The sequence below is a fragment of the Hyperolius riggenbachi genome, chromosome 1 (assembly GCF_040937935.1).
Source record: "Hyperolius riggenbachi isolate aHypRig1 chromosome 1, aHypRig1.pri, whole genome shotgun sequence".
NCBI classification, from domain to species: Eukaryota; Metazoa; Chordata; class Amphibia; order Anura; family Hyperoliidae; genus Hyperolius; species Hyperolius riggenbachi.
Window position 1 is genome coordinate 92374270 of NC_090646.1, and position 15185 is coordinate 92389454.

At 44.4% G+C, this 15185-nt stretch overlaps 1 protein-coding gene across 5 annotated transcripts in view; it reads right to left on the minus strand.

Annotated features, from left to right (window-relative positions):
* SORCS2 (sortilin related VPS10 domain containing receptor 2) overlaps positions 1 to 15185 on the minus strand; it is a 1283452-nt gene that overhangs the window by 34519 nt on the left and 1233748 nt on the right. For all 5 annotated transcript variants that reach the window (XM_068276884.1, XM_068276875.1, XM_068276891.1 and 2 more), the window contains exons 21-22: positions 14911 to 15034; positions 2308 to 2420 (exon numbers count right to left, since the gene is read on the minus strand). In XM_068276884.1, the coding sequence (XP_068132985.1) occupies positions 2308 to 2420; positions 14911 to 15034 (237 nt within the window). The remainder of the gene's footprint in view (positions 1 to 2307; positions 2421 to 14910; positions 15035 to 15185) is intronic.

Sequence of the window (15185 nt, forward strand, 5' to 3'; positions counted from 1 at the left end):
GCCTTCTGGCTCACATAGGGCCAAATTCACTAAACGTCGGTAAGTAACTTTGGTTACCAATACTTGCTCTGACTACATCGTGCAAGTTACCGTGTGGTGCACTAATTGCATAATTATTATTTTTTTTATTTATATGCATAATGCGCACTACTTAGTCTGCATAAGTAATAGTAACATTTTAGTGCACAGCAATCTAAAGGAATTTTCGTTCATTTGTCCCTTGGTTACTTCCCTTCCTGCCAACAACTTGGCCAATCTGTTTGGTTTATTTGTTAATAACAATTTGCATTTTAGCTGGTCTCATCATGTTGGATGAAGTAGTAGGTGGGTTATTTATGAGTTTAGATTAGGGTTGAGTTCTACGACTAAGAATGTGACAACCCAAGAATTCTATGTCCCCATTAATGTGTCCCAAGAGGTTTCCACCCATAGTGATGCACGGCTTCTGCTGATGCTACTGGCCAGCTATTGGTAGCTGTAGTGTCTGCTGCTTGAATTCCTGCTGGTGGCAGCATTGTGGACTTTACAGGAACTTCCGCTGTCCACCAGCAGAGGTCTCACCTCATCTTTGGAACTCTGTGAACAGTCACCTGACCATTGTGCAGTATTTAAGGCTGCCTCTAGCAGAAGAACATTGCTAGATCATTTTGTGCTGTAGGCCTTGTGCTCTGGTCACCCATCCTTGTTCCTAGCTCCTTGCCTCCTGTATTTTGTATTGATCTCCCGGTACAGACCTCTTGCTTTTTCTGACTATTCTCTTGCCCACTGTCTGTATACTTCTGTTACTCTGATCATTGATCCTGGCCTGTACGACAATTCTCCTGTGTGCTAATTCTGCTGATACGTGTCTCTATATATTGAATTATTATTGCTATTGTATATATTGTGTGATCCGGGTTCCTGTGTGCTGCTATTGTATATGTTGTGTGATCTGTGTTCCTGAGTGCTGCTATTGTATATATTGTGTGATCCGGGTTCCTGTGTGCTGTTATTGTATATATTGTGTGACCCGTGTCTTTGCATATTTATTGTAAATATTAGTTAGTTAGTCAGGGTGATATTGGGACACTGTGGTTATATTGCATGATTGCATGCATTTTGTTTGTATGTGTATATATGTTAATTTTTACTTCTGTAAATAAACACATTCATTCACCTTTAAATCCAATCTGTGCAGACCTCAGTATTTCCTTACAAGCGATCTCTTATTCCTGTTTTGCCTTGATAAGAATCTGCATGCGCAGATCCTTACATGTAGTTTCTAAAGAGGGTTTCACCCATAGTCATGCACGGCTTCTACTGATGCTACTGACCAGCTGTTGGTAGCTGTAGTTTCTAAAGAGGGTTCCACCCATAGTCATGCACGGCTTCTATTGATGCTATTGGCCACCTTTTGATAGCTGTAGTTTCTAAAGAGGGTTCCACCCATAGTCATGCACGGCTTCTACTGATGCTACTGACCAGCTGTAGTTTCTAAAGAGGGTTCCACCCATAGTCATGCACGGCTTCTACTGATGCTACTGACCAGCTGTTGGTAGCTGTAGTTTCTAAAGAGGGTTCCACCCATAGTCATGCACGGCTTCTACTGATGCTATTGGCCACCTTTTGATAGCTGGATCAACTGATATGTGAGGGAGTAGGCTGGTGTTGTACTTTGTTCTCTGGTTGAACTCGATGGACGTATGTCTTTTTTCAACCAAAATAACTATGTAGTTTCTAAAAAGGGTTCCACTCATAGTCATGCACGGCTTTTACTGATGCTACTAGCCAGCTATTAGTTGCTGTAATTTCCAAAGGAATAGAAAGCTGTGCATCCAGTTCCAATCAGAAGACCAAAGTCAATGGATTATAATAAACAGTATTTATACTATTGTGTATTGAAAATTATATCTGCACATATTCCTGTGGCAGTGACAGATTAACTGCTACAGGAAGACTTTGGAGCAGATATAAACAAGAATCTGCATTCTATGGTAATTTGTAGAGCTTGGATGGCCCAGAACTCTTCTGGTCGTGACAAGATTAAACTATACATTTTCCTGAGTAAACAGATGTTCTGAATCAGTGTCTAACTGCATTAGTTTTTCTTCATTACTATCTTATACAGTTTCTCTGTGAAGGATCAGAAATGACCAGCCATGTGAACCATAACAGGTCACCTTGTATGAGAACATTTCAGCATTTATTATTAAGGATCAGATTTATGAATAGGCTCTGCCAAGACTAGTCAGCTCATTAGACACTGGGAAGAGCGTTTGTTATATTCTGGAACAGAATTCAGACTTTCTCATCCTTATCCTTAAATACCTTTGCAAGCAGCCGCGTTACTACTTGTCCTATGTCTTCTCTCCACTCGGGGATGTCGGGATTGTACAGATCCAGATGTTTGCTGAACGTGAGTGGAAGGACCTGGAAATCATCTAGAAAACAGCACGACATATAGATGAGTAATCAGTCACAAATGTGCTGGAAGACCAGCCTATGCTAAATGACCAAAACATAGCAGAAATAAGACCTAGGGGCCTATTTATAAAGAGGGAGAACAACCCATTGGCCAGAAAAATGCTGTTATATTTTCAAAGCAATGGCCCTTTTCAGATTGCAAGATGTATACAAGTTCAATATCAGAATATGGACCTCCAATGATCGTCCCAGAACCCAAACCTGAAGAGAAAATAGATGTATGAGATAATAAATGAAGCTAAGAAATAGAACATTAGTAGCAAAGAAAAGAGTCACCTATTGTTTTCCAGTACAGGAAGAGTTAAAAAAAAACTTTTTTATTTATGCAAAAGAGCTTCTTTGAGCTATTCGACCCACTGGGTCGAACACTGGCCTATTTCTGAAGCACTAAAACAGCCAAGAAGCCGTAAGAGACAGCTTGAGACAAGGTTTTACTGCAGGACACGTCAAAGGGTCATTATTTCTGCTATGGTTTATAGCTTAAAAGACAGAGTATGGTTTTTCAAAACTGCAACTGTGAGTATGAGGCAATCTTATAAAAAAAAAAAAAGCTATATAACTGAAAATAAAAATATAAGTCTCGTTTCTTTGCTACTATTGTTCTATTGATTATCCGTACTACACATACAGTTCATTATATGCTAAGGCTTTTTTTTTTAGGTTTGCTTTAATGAGCGGGGGCTCAGACTCCTATGGTAGATGACACCACCAACGCTTTCTCACATACAAAATCCTGTTTCAGTTGGTACCCCAATGCAGAGTGTTTTTTGCCAGTGTTTCAAGAACACCCAGGGCCTCTTACTCAAGGCATAATAAGAAAGGCACTCTCTGCAGCAGCCACCAAACAATGCACAGTGCTAAGTGACTGTTTGTCTGCCTGTGTAGTCATGGTCTGCCCTTGTAGTCATGTGACTACTCTTCTCCAGTGGCTGGCTAGCCCACTGCTGTTCCCTACCAGCGAGTCTCTCACTAGTCCCTCCTGATTGTGTCCCTGGGCAGTGCTGGATCTGTAAGAGCAGCTAGTCAGCACTCAACAGTCAACTAGTGCAGCAGTCTGGTAAGTGTGCAGCCATATGTGTACAGCGAGTGGTGCACATTTGGTCATGCATAGCTGCTATGTGATGTCTGTGTCATTTTTGGAAATAAAGGCAGCTTTTTGTAAACTTCTAAATTAGTGACCCATTAAAGTTCATTATTTATCCTTTCATGCATACCTAGAACTTGTTTCTTTGGTGCCCCCTGGCATGTTTTGTCTTTAAAGTGGACCCGAGGTGAACTTTTACTCATTGCATAATTGTGTTCCTTTCCTATTGTTTATAGGGCATTCCTCAAGCCAAATTCTTTTTTGTTTTTGTTTTAATACTCTAATTCCCTATAAACTAAATACACCCCACCCACAGGTTTTCAGATAGCCTTGGCAGTAGCAAGGGCTCATGGGAGCTCAGTCTGGGCAGGAGGAGGAGGAGTTACTAGCCATTGATTTCAGAGGCAGAGGGGAGGAGGGGGGATTAGGTTTTTTCACAGACTGAGTGCTCAAGATACAGATAAGCCTGCCTCTGTGTAATGTTTACAAACAACATGGCTGCTGTCATTGTATCACAGGAAGACATAATCCTATTCTATTAAAGCTGTTTGCAGCTAGATTTGCTGTGTAAACTATCTAAACTTTAGATAAGATATATAGACAAGTTACTTGTTATAGTTAGTTTTTCATCTCGGATCCACTTTTAAGTGAACCTCCGGACTAAAAATCGACTCAGCAGCACTGAAAAGGCTTGGTGTTTCTTTAACAGTTTCACAGCATCAGAACTTTGTTTCTCTTATACAAGCCTCATTTTTAGCTGCACAGAAGAAAACTGCCCGGGCTTTTTTTCCCTGATGCTGTGCAAAGCATGATGTTGTTGTTCTCGTTCTGCTGTTTTGGTGCACATTTTTTTTTTTTTACATTTTGAATCTGACATTTGAAGCCTAGCATGTGCAGCTGGGAGGGGTTATCAGGACACAGGACAATTGGAACTGTGTCTCCTGCTCCTTGTCACCTCCTTTCAACCAAAAAGATGGCTGCCCCCATGACAAAGATGGCAGCCCCCATGAATCACAAACATTTGCCTGTTCTTTTAAAACAGGGTGGGTAAGAGATTAGATTACTTATCTATTCTAATTAGCATAACTAATGTAACTTGATGGCAGTATGTTTGTTTAGGCTGAAGTTCCACTTTAAGGACTTTCCATACTCAAAGAAGCAAAAACGAATTCTTTGTGTTTCCACCACAATGATTACTTTCTGTAGTTTATTGAAAACAATAAAGTCAGACTACCCGCTTCGCTGAGCACAGGACACCCGCTAAGGAGTACCCTTTGATGACCAAACAATCATATTTCTTCTTTCTCACAGCTTTACAGTCCCCCAGCCACAAACAGCTTTATAATATTGTTAACCCTACTGAATCCTCTATTTCCTCCTTCTAACACGCTACTTTGCAATGTACTCAAAAGACAATATATATAACATTAGAATACATTTCACTGCACAACTTGTTCTTCTATTTAGAATTGCTATCTACCCTTCTCCCACTCCCACTCTCCTACTCCTTGCTGATCACCTCACCCCTCTACACAAGCTGCTGAAATCCGATCTATGTTCTGCTTACATGTGTCTACAAAGCAAACTAGACATGACAGTGAAGTTCTGCCTACACCATTTCAGGCAGAGGAAGAAAAAAAAAAAGAGTAAGGGAGGAAATGACATCAGAATTGGCTTCAGTCAGAGGCAGTAAAAATGGAAAATGCCTGGAACAGTTTTTTCTTTATTTACTATATAACATTCACTGCAATCAAAATGTGAATAGTACAATACACCTGTTATGTAAGAAGAACAAGTATTTATTTACGTATATACTGTATGCTTTTTTTTACTGAAATAGTATGGCTGACCCTTGTGCTTTAAAGTGGATCCGAGATGAACTTTTGCTCATTGCACAATTGTGTTCCTTTTCTATTGTTTATAGGGCATTCCTCAAGCCAAATACTTTTTTGTTTTTGTTTTAATACTCTAATTCCCTATACACTAAGGAAGCCACGCCCACGGGTTTTCAGAGAGCCAAGGTGTGGTGATATATTGGGGTGCTGATAATGTTAAGGATAATAACAGAACATATTTCTGTCTTTTTTCTGTCTACTGGGTAAAACCTCAGATGTGTATTGTGCTTGGTAGTAATTGGCCACCTGGCCAGAGTAATCTGAAGGATAATGTAAGTCTGCATGTAAATGTACATTACCTCTGCCCTCATTGTCCAGCCGGGGAAACTGAGTGTACTGCTAATTAGCGGCCAATTGAGGAAGAATAGGCTGGTCGGCAGGGCTTTTGAACTGGAATCAGCCATTGTCCCATCATACAAAGCAAGCTTGCCAGAGTGTTGGGGATGGGAAGCGGACACCTGAAGGTTGGAAATTTACATGGAAGGGGTTGGAAATTTCTACAGACTTTAAAAACGGAAGTGGAATTGCTTTGAAATCTGTAAGTGTAAACAGGATTACAGGCAAACTGCTACCTGTAACCAAAATTCGATCTTTTCATGGATGGGCTAAAATACACTTTAACCAAGGAAATAATGTGGAGGAAGCTTTTTGATGTCTGCAGAGTTCAATGGGTGACATTGTGTCCTGCCAAACTTCAAGAAGCTAAAACAGGAACCCCCTTTGAAGTGCATATCACAAGAAGGATTATGACAAGCGTTCGGTGATGTCACAAACGGGGAAACTGCATTAGTTCCTGGGGGCTGGACATTAAATGCCCCAGGGGACACTTCGAACTATTTAAGGTGGCCCAGGACAGCCACCAGTGTCTTCTCTCGGAGGTAGCGAATAGCTAGGGAGGATCGCGACTCCTGGTCGAAACGGCGTCCTCCCGTCAAACAACGTTCTAACCTAAGCTGGTAACGTTTTTTTAATCCCCATTTTTATTTTACGCAAATATCCTTGTGTGTTATTTTTGTAACTTTTATCTTGTAACATTTTTACTTTGTTTTTTGTAATCTTTTTGTATATATTAAGTTCTGCATTGTTCTATGTTTTTCTAGAATATTAAATTATTATTTAATAAGTTTGACTTCTGCCGTACTAAACTAACACTCATAGCCTAGAAGAGACTGAAGTGTAACCGTGTATAAGTTCATGCCTAATTGTACGCTTGAGCAACACTCCCGTATGAAATTGTAATTGCATTGTGTGTGGGGGCGTTTGTCATACGTTGGCCTAAGCGCGCAGCTGACCCAACGTACGAACAACGCCAGTGCGAGTAGCGACAGCAGAGTGGCTAACAGTATCGTTCGGAACGACTGTTAGTGGGTCTTTGCTTCACGACAGTGTAAGATTGCAACTGTGTGTGTGTGTGGGTGCGTGGCGTTCCCGTATTTGGCCTAAGCGCAAAGCTGACCCAAATACGAAAACGCGGAGTGCGCGCTGCGGACTCGACAGCAGAGTGGAAGTGTCTAGCGAACCGCTAGTGGTGGCAGTGAGAGGTGTTCTGAGGGGTCCCAGCCTTGTTTTAGCTTGACTAAGGCTGCTTCCCCTCTCAGTCTGGTCAAACCCGCAGTCGGGAACCGTATACGCAGGCGTGCCGCGGGCCGGTTCCTGACATAATTGGCTGGCAGTGGTGGCATCGTTTAGTACATTAGTACGCAGTTTAGCTTGCTATTCTGAGTACTAAAGACTGGAAGCTTGCTAGAAGCAACTAGCCTACAGAAGTCTACTCAGTGCAGAACCTATATACGTTTTTTTTTTTTTTTCAAAGATACACACTTGGTGTTTGCTTTCCCCTCCCCCCTTTTTATTTTTTGCAACACGATGGCTCAGAAAGCATCCAGCTATGCAAGGCAAAACAAAGAGATACTACTCAACCTGTGTGAGCACAAAGGCATCGAGACGGTGAGCGGCCAGACTAAGGAGCAGTTAGTTCGTGCGCTCGAGGAGTATGATGAGGCAGAGCGAGCCCGTGCTTCAACGTCAGCGGATGCAGCTCACGACACGCCAGAGGAGGAATCGCTCCCGCCACAGAATGCGAGTGGAGACGATGTCCTGGACGATCCACCAAGCAGGGAGATGCCATCTCTGGAAGCTGATCTACAGCTACTGAACTCGGCTGATCCTGAACTGCGCCTAAAGCTGATCCTACTGCACCGACAGGCAGAGGAGGGAAGAGCTGAACGGCGACGCCAGGCCGAGAGTGAAAGACGCCAGGCCGAGAGGGACAGACTCCAGGCCGAGAGGGAACAAGCTGCACAAAGACACCAGGCCGAGAGGGAAAGAGCTGAACGGCAACACCAGCTGGAGCTGGCTAAACTTCAGCAGCAGAACCGGTCTGCTGGACCCGCAGAACGCGAAGGTGAGCGAGTCCACAGAATCCCCCTGGATAAGTTCCCCGCTATGGACAAGGACTCTGACAGACACTTTCCTACAGGGGTTTGAAAGGACTTGTCGGCAGTATGGGGTGCCCCGTGAGCAGTGGGCAAGATACCTCACACCAGGGCTGAGAGGCAAGGCCCTGGAGGCGTTTGTGAGTCTCCCCCAGGAGGAAGAAACAGACTTTGAGGCAATTAAGAAAGCCATCATTGCGCGATACCACCTCACGCCAGAGGTGTATCGCAAACGTTTCAGGACAGTGCAGCGAGGTCCTAATGACAGTTACCTGGATCATGCTTGCAACCTGCGCACTGCTTTCCAGCAGTGGTTAAAAGGACTGTCAGTCAAAACCTTGGATGCCCTGCAGGAGCTGATGATAAAAGACCAGTTCCTACACAACTGTCCTGTTGAGGTCCGGCTGTTTGTGCTGGATCGAGAACCAAAGACAGTGGATGAGGCTGCGGAAATGGCCGATGCCTACACCGCCCATAGAGCACCTGAGTCCCGGAGGACTACTACGCCCAGCTGGAGAGGAGAACAGATTGCTAAACCTGTTTCACCCAGCACCCAGAGGAGGCAAGCACCGCTGTCTCCTGGATTCAAGCAACCTGACACTCGGAAATGCTTTGTATGTGACAGGGTGGGTCATATCAGCACGACTTGCCCAGAGAGGAAAAGGGAGGCCCCAAAATCCAGTGAGGCCTCAAACGCCAGTGAAGTCCCAACGGCTTTGTGTGCTACCAGGAATGCCAATGGCTATGCAGAGAATCTGCAGCTTGTCACGGTTGGGGGTACAGTTGCCACTGGGCTGAGAGACACTGGAGCAGAAGTGACTCTCATACATCCCCAGCTTGTGAACCCGGAGCAGTACATACCTGGGAAAATGATTGCTGTCAGAGGAATTGGGGGTGTCACCCCAGCCATACCCACCGCCTTGGTCCACCTGAATTGGGGGGCCGGCAGCGGATTGAAAGAAGTTGGGGTAACCGACAAAATCCCCACCAACGTTTTGCTGGGTACTGACCTGGGACGGTTAGTGGCCCGGTATGAGCCTACCCCAAACCCTGTGGGGCCTGCACCCCCAGCAGAAGTTCAGGACTCTTGCAAGGTACTGTTTGATAATGCTGTGCAAGTGGGGAATGCTGGCGAGGCCCCAGGGGCTACGGACTGTGTACTAGGAGCCAGCCCTAGTGAGACTCCAGTGCCTAGGCCTGGAGTGGAACCTGTTGATACCAAGAATGCAGAAACTGATGAGGTCATTTATGACGCACGGACTATCGAGGCGATCGAGGCAAGAACTGTTGATGCTACTTGTGAAGTGCTGAGTAGCAATGTGTGTAATGATACAGATAATGTTGATGTTTTATGTGATGTCCCAAATGACAATATATGTAGGGCTGATAATGCTGCTGTCATATGTGTTGTACTACATAATGCTGTGTGTCATGTGGACACTCCGTCAGCTGCAGGAGTAACCAGCGGCGCTCGCTGGGCTGCAGCAGGTGGACTGTCCACTGAAGGGGCAGATGGCACTAGGCCAGATCCTTCCCCTTCAGATGGTTTCCAGACCAAAGGTGATGTGGTTTATGATACGTGTAATGTGGACGCTCCCTCCGCTGCAGTGGTAACCCGCAGCGCTAGCGAGTCTACAGCAGAGGGACTGTCCACTGAAGTGGCAAATGTTGCTGGGTCAGCCACATCCAATCCGGAACCTGGCCCTGAGGGCCCAGGAGCCTCTCCGTCTGCAGCCTTCCTAGAATGTGTGACAGGCAGCACTGAGCTCTCTGGGGCTGTTCAATTTGACAGCAGCCTGGAAGAGCTCAGGGGGCTAGCCAGCAGGTCACCAGCTGGGAGGGGCGGGCTCAGAGGGTCCTGGGAAGTTATTCCCTCTGAGCTGTCCGAAGTGGAGGAGGCAGACCGGCAGATAATCGTTCCCCAAAGGGACCGAGAGATAGCTCCTGCCACTATAGAGGAAGTGCGTGTAGCGACGGTTGGAACCCTTCCCCAGCTGCAGCACTGTCTCTATGGTCGCCAATTCACAGTTGTCACTGACTCACATTCCCCTGGTTGGTTACATCAGGTTGCCAAGGGCAACGACACATTGCAGCAACCTGACCTAGCTTTCCACTCGTGTAGCTTGGAGCTAACTGACAGGTGGGGAACCCTCCTGAGAATGCTAAAGGGTTACCCCACCCGGCCAGGCCGTCAATGTAGGCTTTGGCAGGATGATTCGTTAGAATCACCTGCCAGCGCTATCCGGAAGGGGAGCAATCATGGGAATGCTGATGGGTTGTCCCGTCAAGCAGAACCAACAATGTAGGCGCAGGCAGGATAATCTGGGAAGATCATCTGCCTTGCCCCATTCTAAAGAGGGGAGGTGTGGTGATATATTGGGGTGCTGATAATGTTAAGGATAATAACAGAACATATTTCTGTCTTTTTTCTGTCTACTGGGTAAAACCTCAGATGTGTATTGTGCTTGGTAGTAATTGGCCACCTGGCCAGAGTAATCTGAAGGATAATGTAAGTCTGCATGTAAATGTACATTACCTCTGCCCTCATTGTCCAGCCGGGGAAACTGTGTGTACTGCTAATTAGCGGCCAATTGAGGAAGAATAGGCTGGTCGGCAGGGCTTTTGAACTGGAATCAGCCATTGTCCCATCATACAAAGCAAGCTTGCCAGAGTGTTGGGGATGGGAAGCGGACACCTGAAGGTTGGAAATTTACATGGAAGGGGTTGGAAATTTCTACAGACTTTAAAAACGGAAGTGGAATTGCTTTGAAATCTGTAAGTGTAAACAGGATTACAGGCAAACTGCTACCTGTAACCAAAATTCGATCTTTTCATGGATGTGCTAAAATACACTTTAACCAAGGAAATAATGTGGAGGAAGCTTTTTGATGTCTGCAGAGTTCAATGGGTGACATTGTGTCCTGCCAAACTTCAAGAAGCTAAAACAGGAACCCCCTTTGAAGTGCATATCACAAGAAGGATTATGACAAGCGTTCGGTGATGTCACAAACGGGGAAACTGCATTAGTTCCTGGGGGCTGGACATTAAATGCCCCAGGGGACACTTCGGACTATTTAAGGTGGCCCAGGACAGCCACCAGTGTCTTCTCTCGGAGGTAGCGAATAGCTAGGGAGGATCGCGACTCCTGGTCGAAACGGCGTCCTCCCGTCAAACAACGTTCTAACCTAAGCTGGTAACGTTTTTTTAATCCCCATTTTTATTTTACGCAAATATCCGTGTGTGTTATTTTTGTAACTTTTATCTTGTAACATTTTTACTTTGTTTTTTGTAATCTTTTTGTATATATTAAGTTCTGCATTGTTCTATGTTTTTCTAGAATATTAAATTATTATTTAATAAGCTTGACTTCTGCCGTACTAAACTAACACTCATAGCCTAGAAGAGACTGAAGTGTAACCGTGTATAAGTTCATGCCTAATTGTACGCTTGAGCAACACTCCCGTATGAAATTGTAATTGCATTGTGTGTGGGGGCGTTTGTCATACGTTGGCCTAAGCGCGCAGCTGACCCAACGTACGAACAACGCCAGTGCGAGTAGCGACAGCAGAGTGGCTAACAGTATCGTTCGGAACGACTGTTAGTGGGTCTTTGCTTCACGACAGTGTAAGATTGCAACTGTGTGTGTGTGTGGGTGCGTGGCGTTCCCGTATTTGGCCTAAGCGCAAAGCTGACCCAAATACGAAAACGCGGAGTGCGCGCTGCGGACTCGACAGCAGAGTGGAAGTGTCTAGCGAACCGCTAGTGGTGGCAGTGAGAGGTGTTCTGAGGGGTCCCAGCCTTGTTTTAGCTTGACTAAGGCTGCTTCCCCTCTCAGTCTGGTCAAACCCGCAGTCGGGAACCGTATACGCAGGCGTGCCGCGGGCCGGTTCCTGACACAAGGCACTTTCAGACATTAGCAAGTGTTCATGGGAGCTCAGTCTGAGTAGGAGGAGGGGGAGGTATTACTAGCCAGAGATTTCAGAGGCAGAGGGGAGGAGGGGTGATTAGGTTTTTTTGCTCAAGATGCAGATAAGCCTGCTTCTGGGTGATGTTTACAAACAACATGGCTGCTGTCATTGTATCACAGGAAGAAATAATCATATTCTATTAAAGCTGTTTGCAGCTAGATTTGCTGTGTAAACTATCTAACCTTTAGATAAGATATATAGACAAGTTACTTGTTATTGTTAGTTTTTAATTTCGGATCCGCTTTAAGGCTGTTCCACTTCACTAGCATTTTACCCTGGTCATATCATGTTACCCTGTCATGTCACCAATACTCAAAATGGAATTGTCATTCACACGAGTGAAAATACAGTCAGTTTTTCACAATGATCAGTTTGAACCCTCCCTTAGTGATCTGCATGTGCTGTTCCTCCCACCAGCACATACCTCATGCTTTACTTTGGTCCCCTCTATGTCTTTGGATATTCTCCATGATACTGAATGACCAAGACTACCAGGCTGTTGGGAAATTCTGTTCTGCTCTGTATGCCAATGTAAATAGGGAGTGGGTGGAAATATAGGGGAAGGTGGGGTACATGATTGTGTGGTTTATTGGACACAAGGCCCATTCTGCAAGATTTCATGCTGAAATTGAGTGGGAATTGGCCTGTGGCTTATGGCAGCCAACAAAACTTGCCTAAGGCATTTCCTGACATATATATTGATTAACATTAATAATACCCCAATGACTGAAGCTTTTAAAGAAAACCTGAACTGAAAATTAAAAGACAAAATAACCATACGCAGGTCATACTTACCTCCTGTGTAGTCTTCTCCTCAATCTATTTTTCCTCTCCTGCGTCCTGTTTGTCCACTGTGATCAATGGAATTCTCTGTCCTCCATTTTGAAAATGGCTATTACCACATAACAGCTTCCTGGTCAGCACACAGTTAAACTGTAACATCATCCACTTGAGCCATAGGGAAACATGGACACATCAGTTCTCCTCTCAGCTGTAACTGCCAGCTGCTGATATATAACTGACAGTAACTGGTATATTTCAGTTCTGACAAAATGTTGTCAGAACTGGAAGGGATCATTGTCAGAAGAAAATGGTGAGCTTCTGAGAGGAACTGATGGCAAGGTAACTATGTAATGTTCATTTGAAGTTACCTCATGTGTTTATTTTAAATAATTTTACTCAGTACAGGTTCTCTTTAAGCTCAAGGAGGCCGAATGTCAACTACATAATGAATAATAGCTTCTCTGGGTGGAGCTAGCCCGAACTAGCCTTGCCATCTGTTTTTAAAGTGAATCTGAGGTGAGAGGGATATGGAGGCTGCCATTAAGCAATACCAGTTGCCTGGCTGTTCTGCTGATCATCTGCCTCTAACACGATCAGCCAGAGACCCAGAAAAAGCATATGCAGATCAGGTGTTTCAGAACTGACAAGATTAGCTGCATGCTTGTTTCTGGTGTGATTCAGACATTACTGCCGCCAAAGAGATCAGCAGGACTGCCAGGCAACTGGTATTGTTTAAAAGGAAATAAATATGGCAGCCTCCATATCACTCTCACCTCGGGTTCACTTTAAGTTAGTCTGGAGCCAATCATGTGGACATGGCTCTATTATTACAGTAATATCTGATTATGACTTAATTCACTCCAGATCTACTGCCCAGGTTTGTGACAGGTTTGGTTTCTATGCCCTGAGAATCGAGAGCTGTGAAAAGATCTTGTACCCAGGCCAAGGTAATAGGATTACCTCTGTTAAATGTAACACAGTTGGAAGAACGTGGGAATAATGACGAATAACAAGCTAAGCGGCAGCGCTCAATGCCAAGCAGCAGCTGCAAAAACAAAATCTTAGGATGTGAGGAAACACAAATATTTGATGCATGTATAGAATTACTACAGTATAAAATAGTATGTATTTGGGGAGCAGTACCTGGTAAAACACTGCATAAAGGGCACTGGAGACCTGGCAAGGAATCAGAGGCAAGGGACTAATAAGATGGATGGGCGGTATCACTTACAATGAAAGGTTACAGAAAATGTTTGGCTTGTTTTAGCTCTGGAAAAGAAACTTAGTATTGATCTAATTAATGTTTGAAAGTACTGTATATCTAAGGTCTACACAAAGATCTGGCAAATGGACTTCTTTTCCAAGGGCTGTGAACATGTGGACATGTTGAGCATGGAAGGAATAGAATTTGACCATCAGCGTAGGTTGGACAGATGCACAGTAATTCTGAAATTGAAAAATCTGCAACAAAACATGAGGTGTAAAGTCTTTGGAAACAAATGGGGATATTCACAATTAGAACAAACTACTGCACCTTTTGCCTACAGGGTTGCAGGCACGTGCCTACAGGCGCCTGATGAGGGAAAGGCATCTTGGTCCCCTCCCCTAGTGCCTTCCTCCCGCCTTCTCTATGCAGAGTCCGTGGAGGGGGAACTCTAGGGTGGCAGAACATCTCTGCCTATAGGCTCCTGTGATGTTAATCTGGGCCTGATGGCATACCAATAGTGTACATTGATCTAGGGAACTGATCTAACTGCCACTTATGGGGCTGGCCAGGATGACTTTTTTCGTCTCCACAAATAAGGTCCAACCTGCTGCCATGTTTATTTTAAATAACTTGATGGGACCTCATATCTTGAAAACAAATATTTTGGGGTAATTTCATGGCTCAAGTTCTTTCCATGTGTAGTGTCTATCTAGACACCATGAATGTCATGCCTTGGATACTAAAACTCTTCCACTCTAATGGTGCAAAGGGCTTCCTGATCAATATTTGGACACAATGCATAAATTGTAGTCTAATTTAGAGTATGTGCACTTTTAGGGTACTAACTGATATCTTAAATTTTCAGTTCGGGAATACGTTTTTAACCTCCATCTTTAATGCCCCTTTCACGCTTAACAGAATTAGCATGTGATTTGTACTGCGAGTGGAGAACCACTACAGATCCATGTTTTTGTAATCCAGCTCTATGAATTGTGTTAGGAGACATAGGAAATGCTAGGTAGAGTTCCCTATCTCTCTCTACTGGTAGTTACATTTGTAATAAAAATGATCTCACCAAAAACTCTGATGACTTTGGAGTCTTGCAGCATGGAGTTGAGGTAGACCACCTGCACCGTTACCCTGTACTCTCCCGCCTCGGAAAATCTCGTAACATGATAGCTCTCCAGAGACAAAAACGGCTGCAAGAGAAACAATATAGCAGGTCAGTATGCACTCACATGCTAGAGACATACGGTAAACTGTAAGGCCAAATACACCCAGAGTCTTCCATTCCGGTTGACCTTCTTAGGAAGGCTTAACTGAGTAACGACAAAAATTAGTGAGACAACA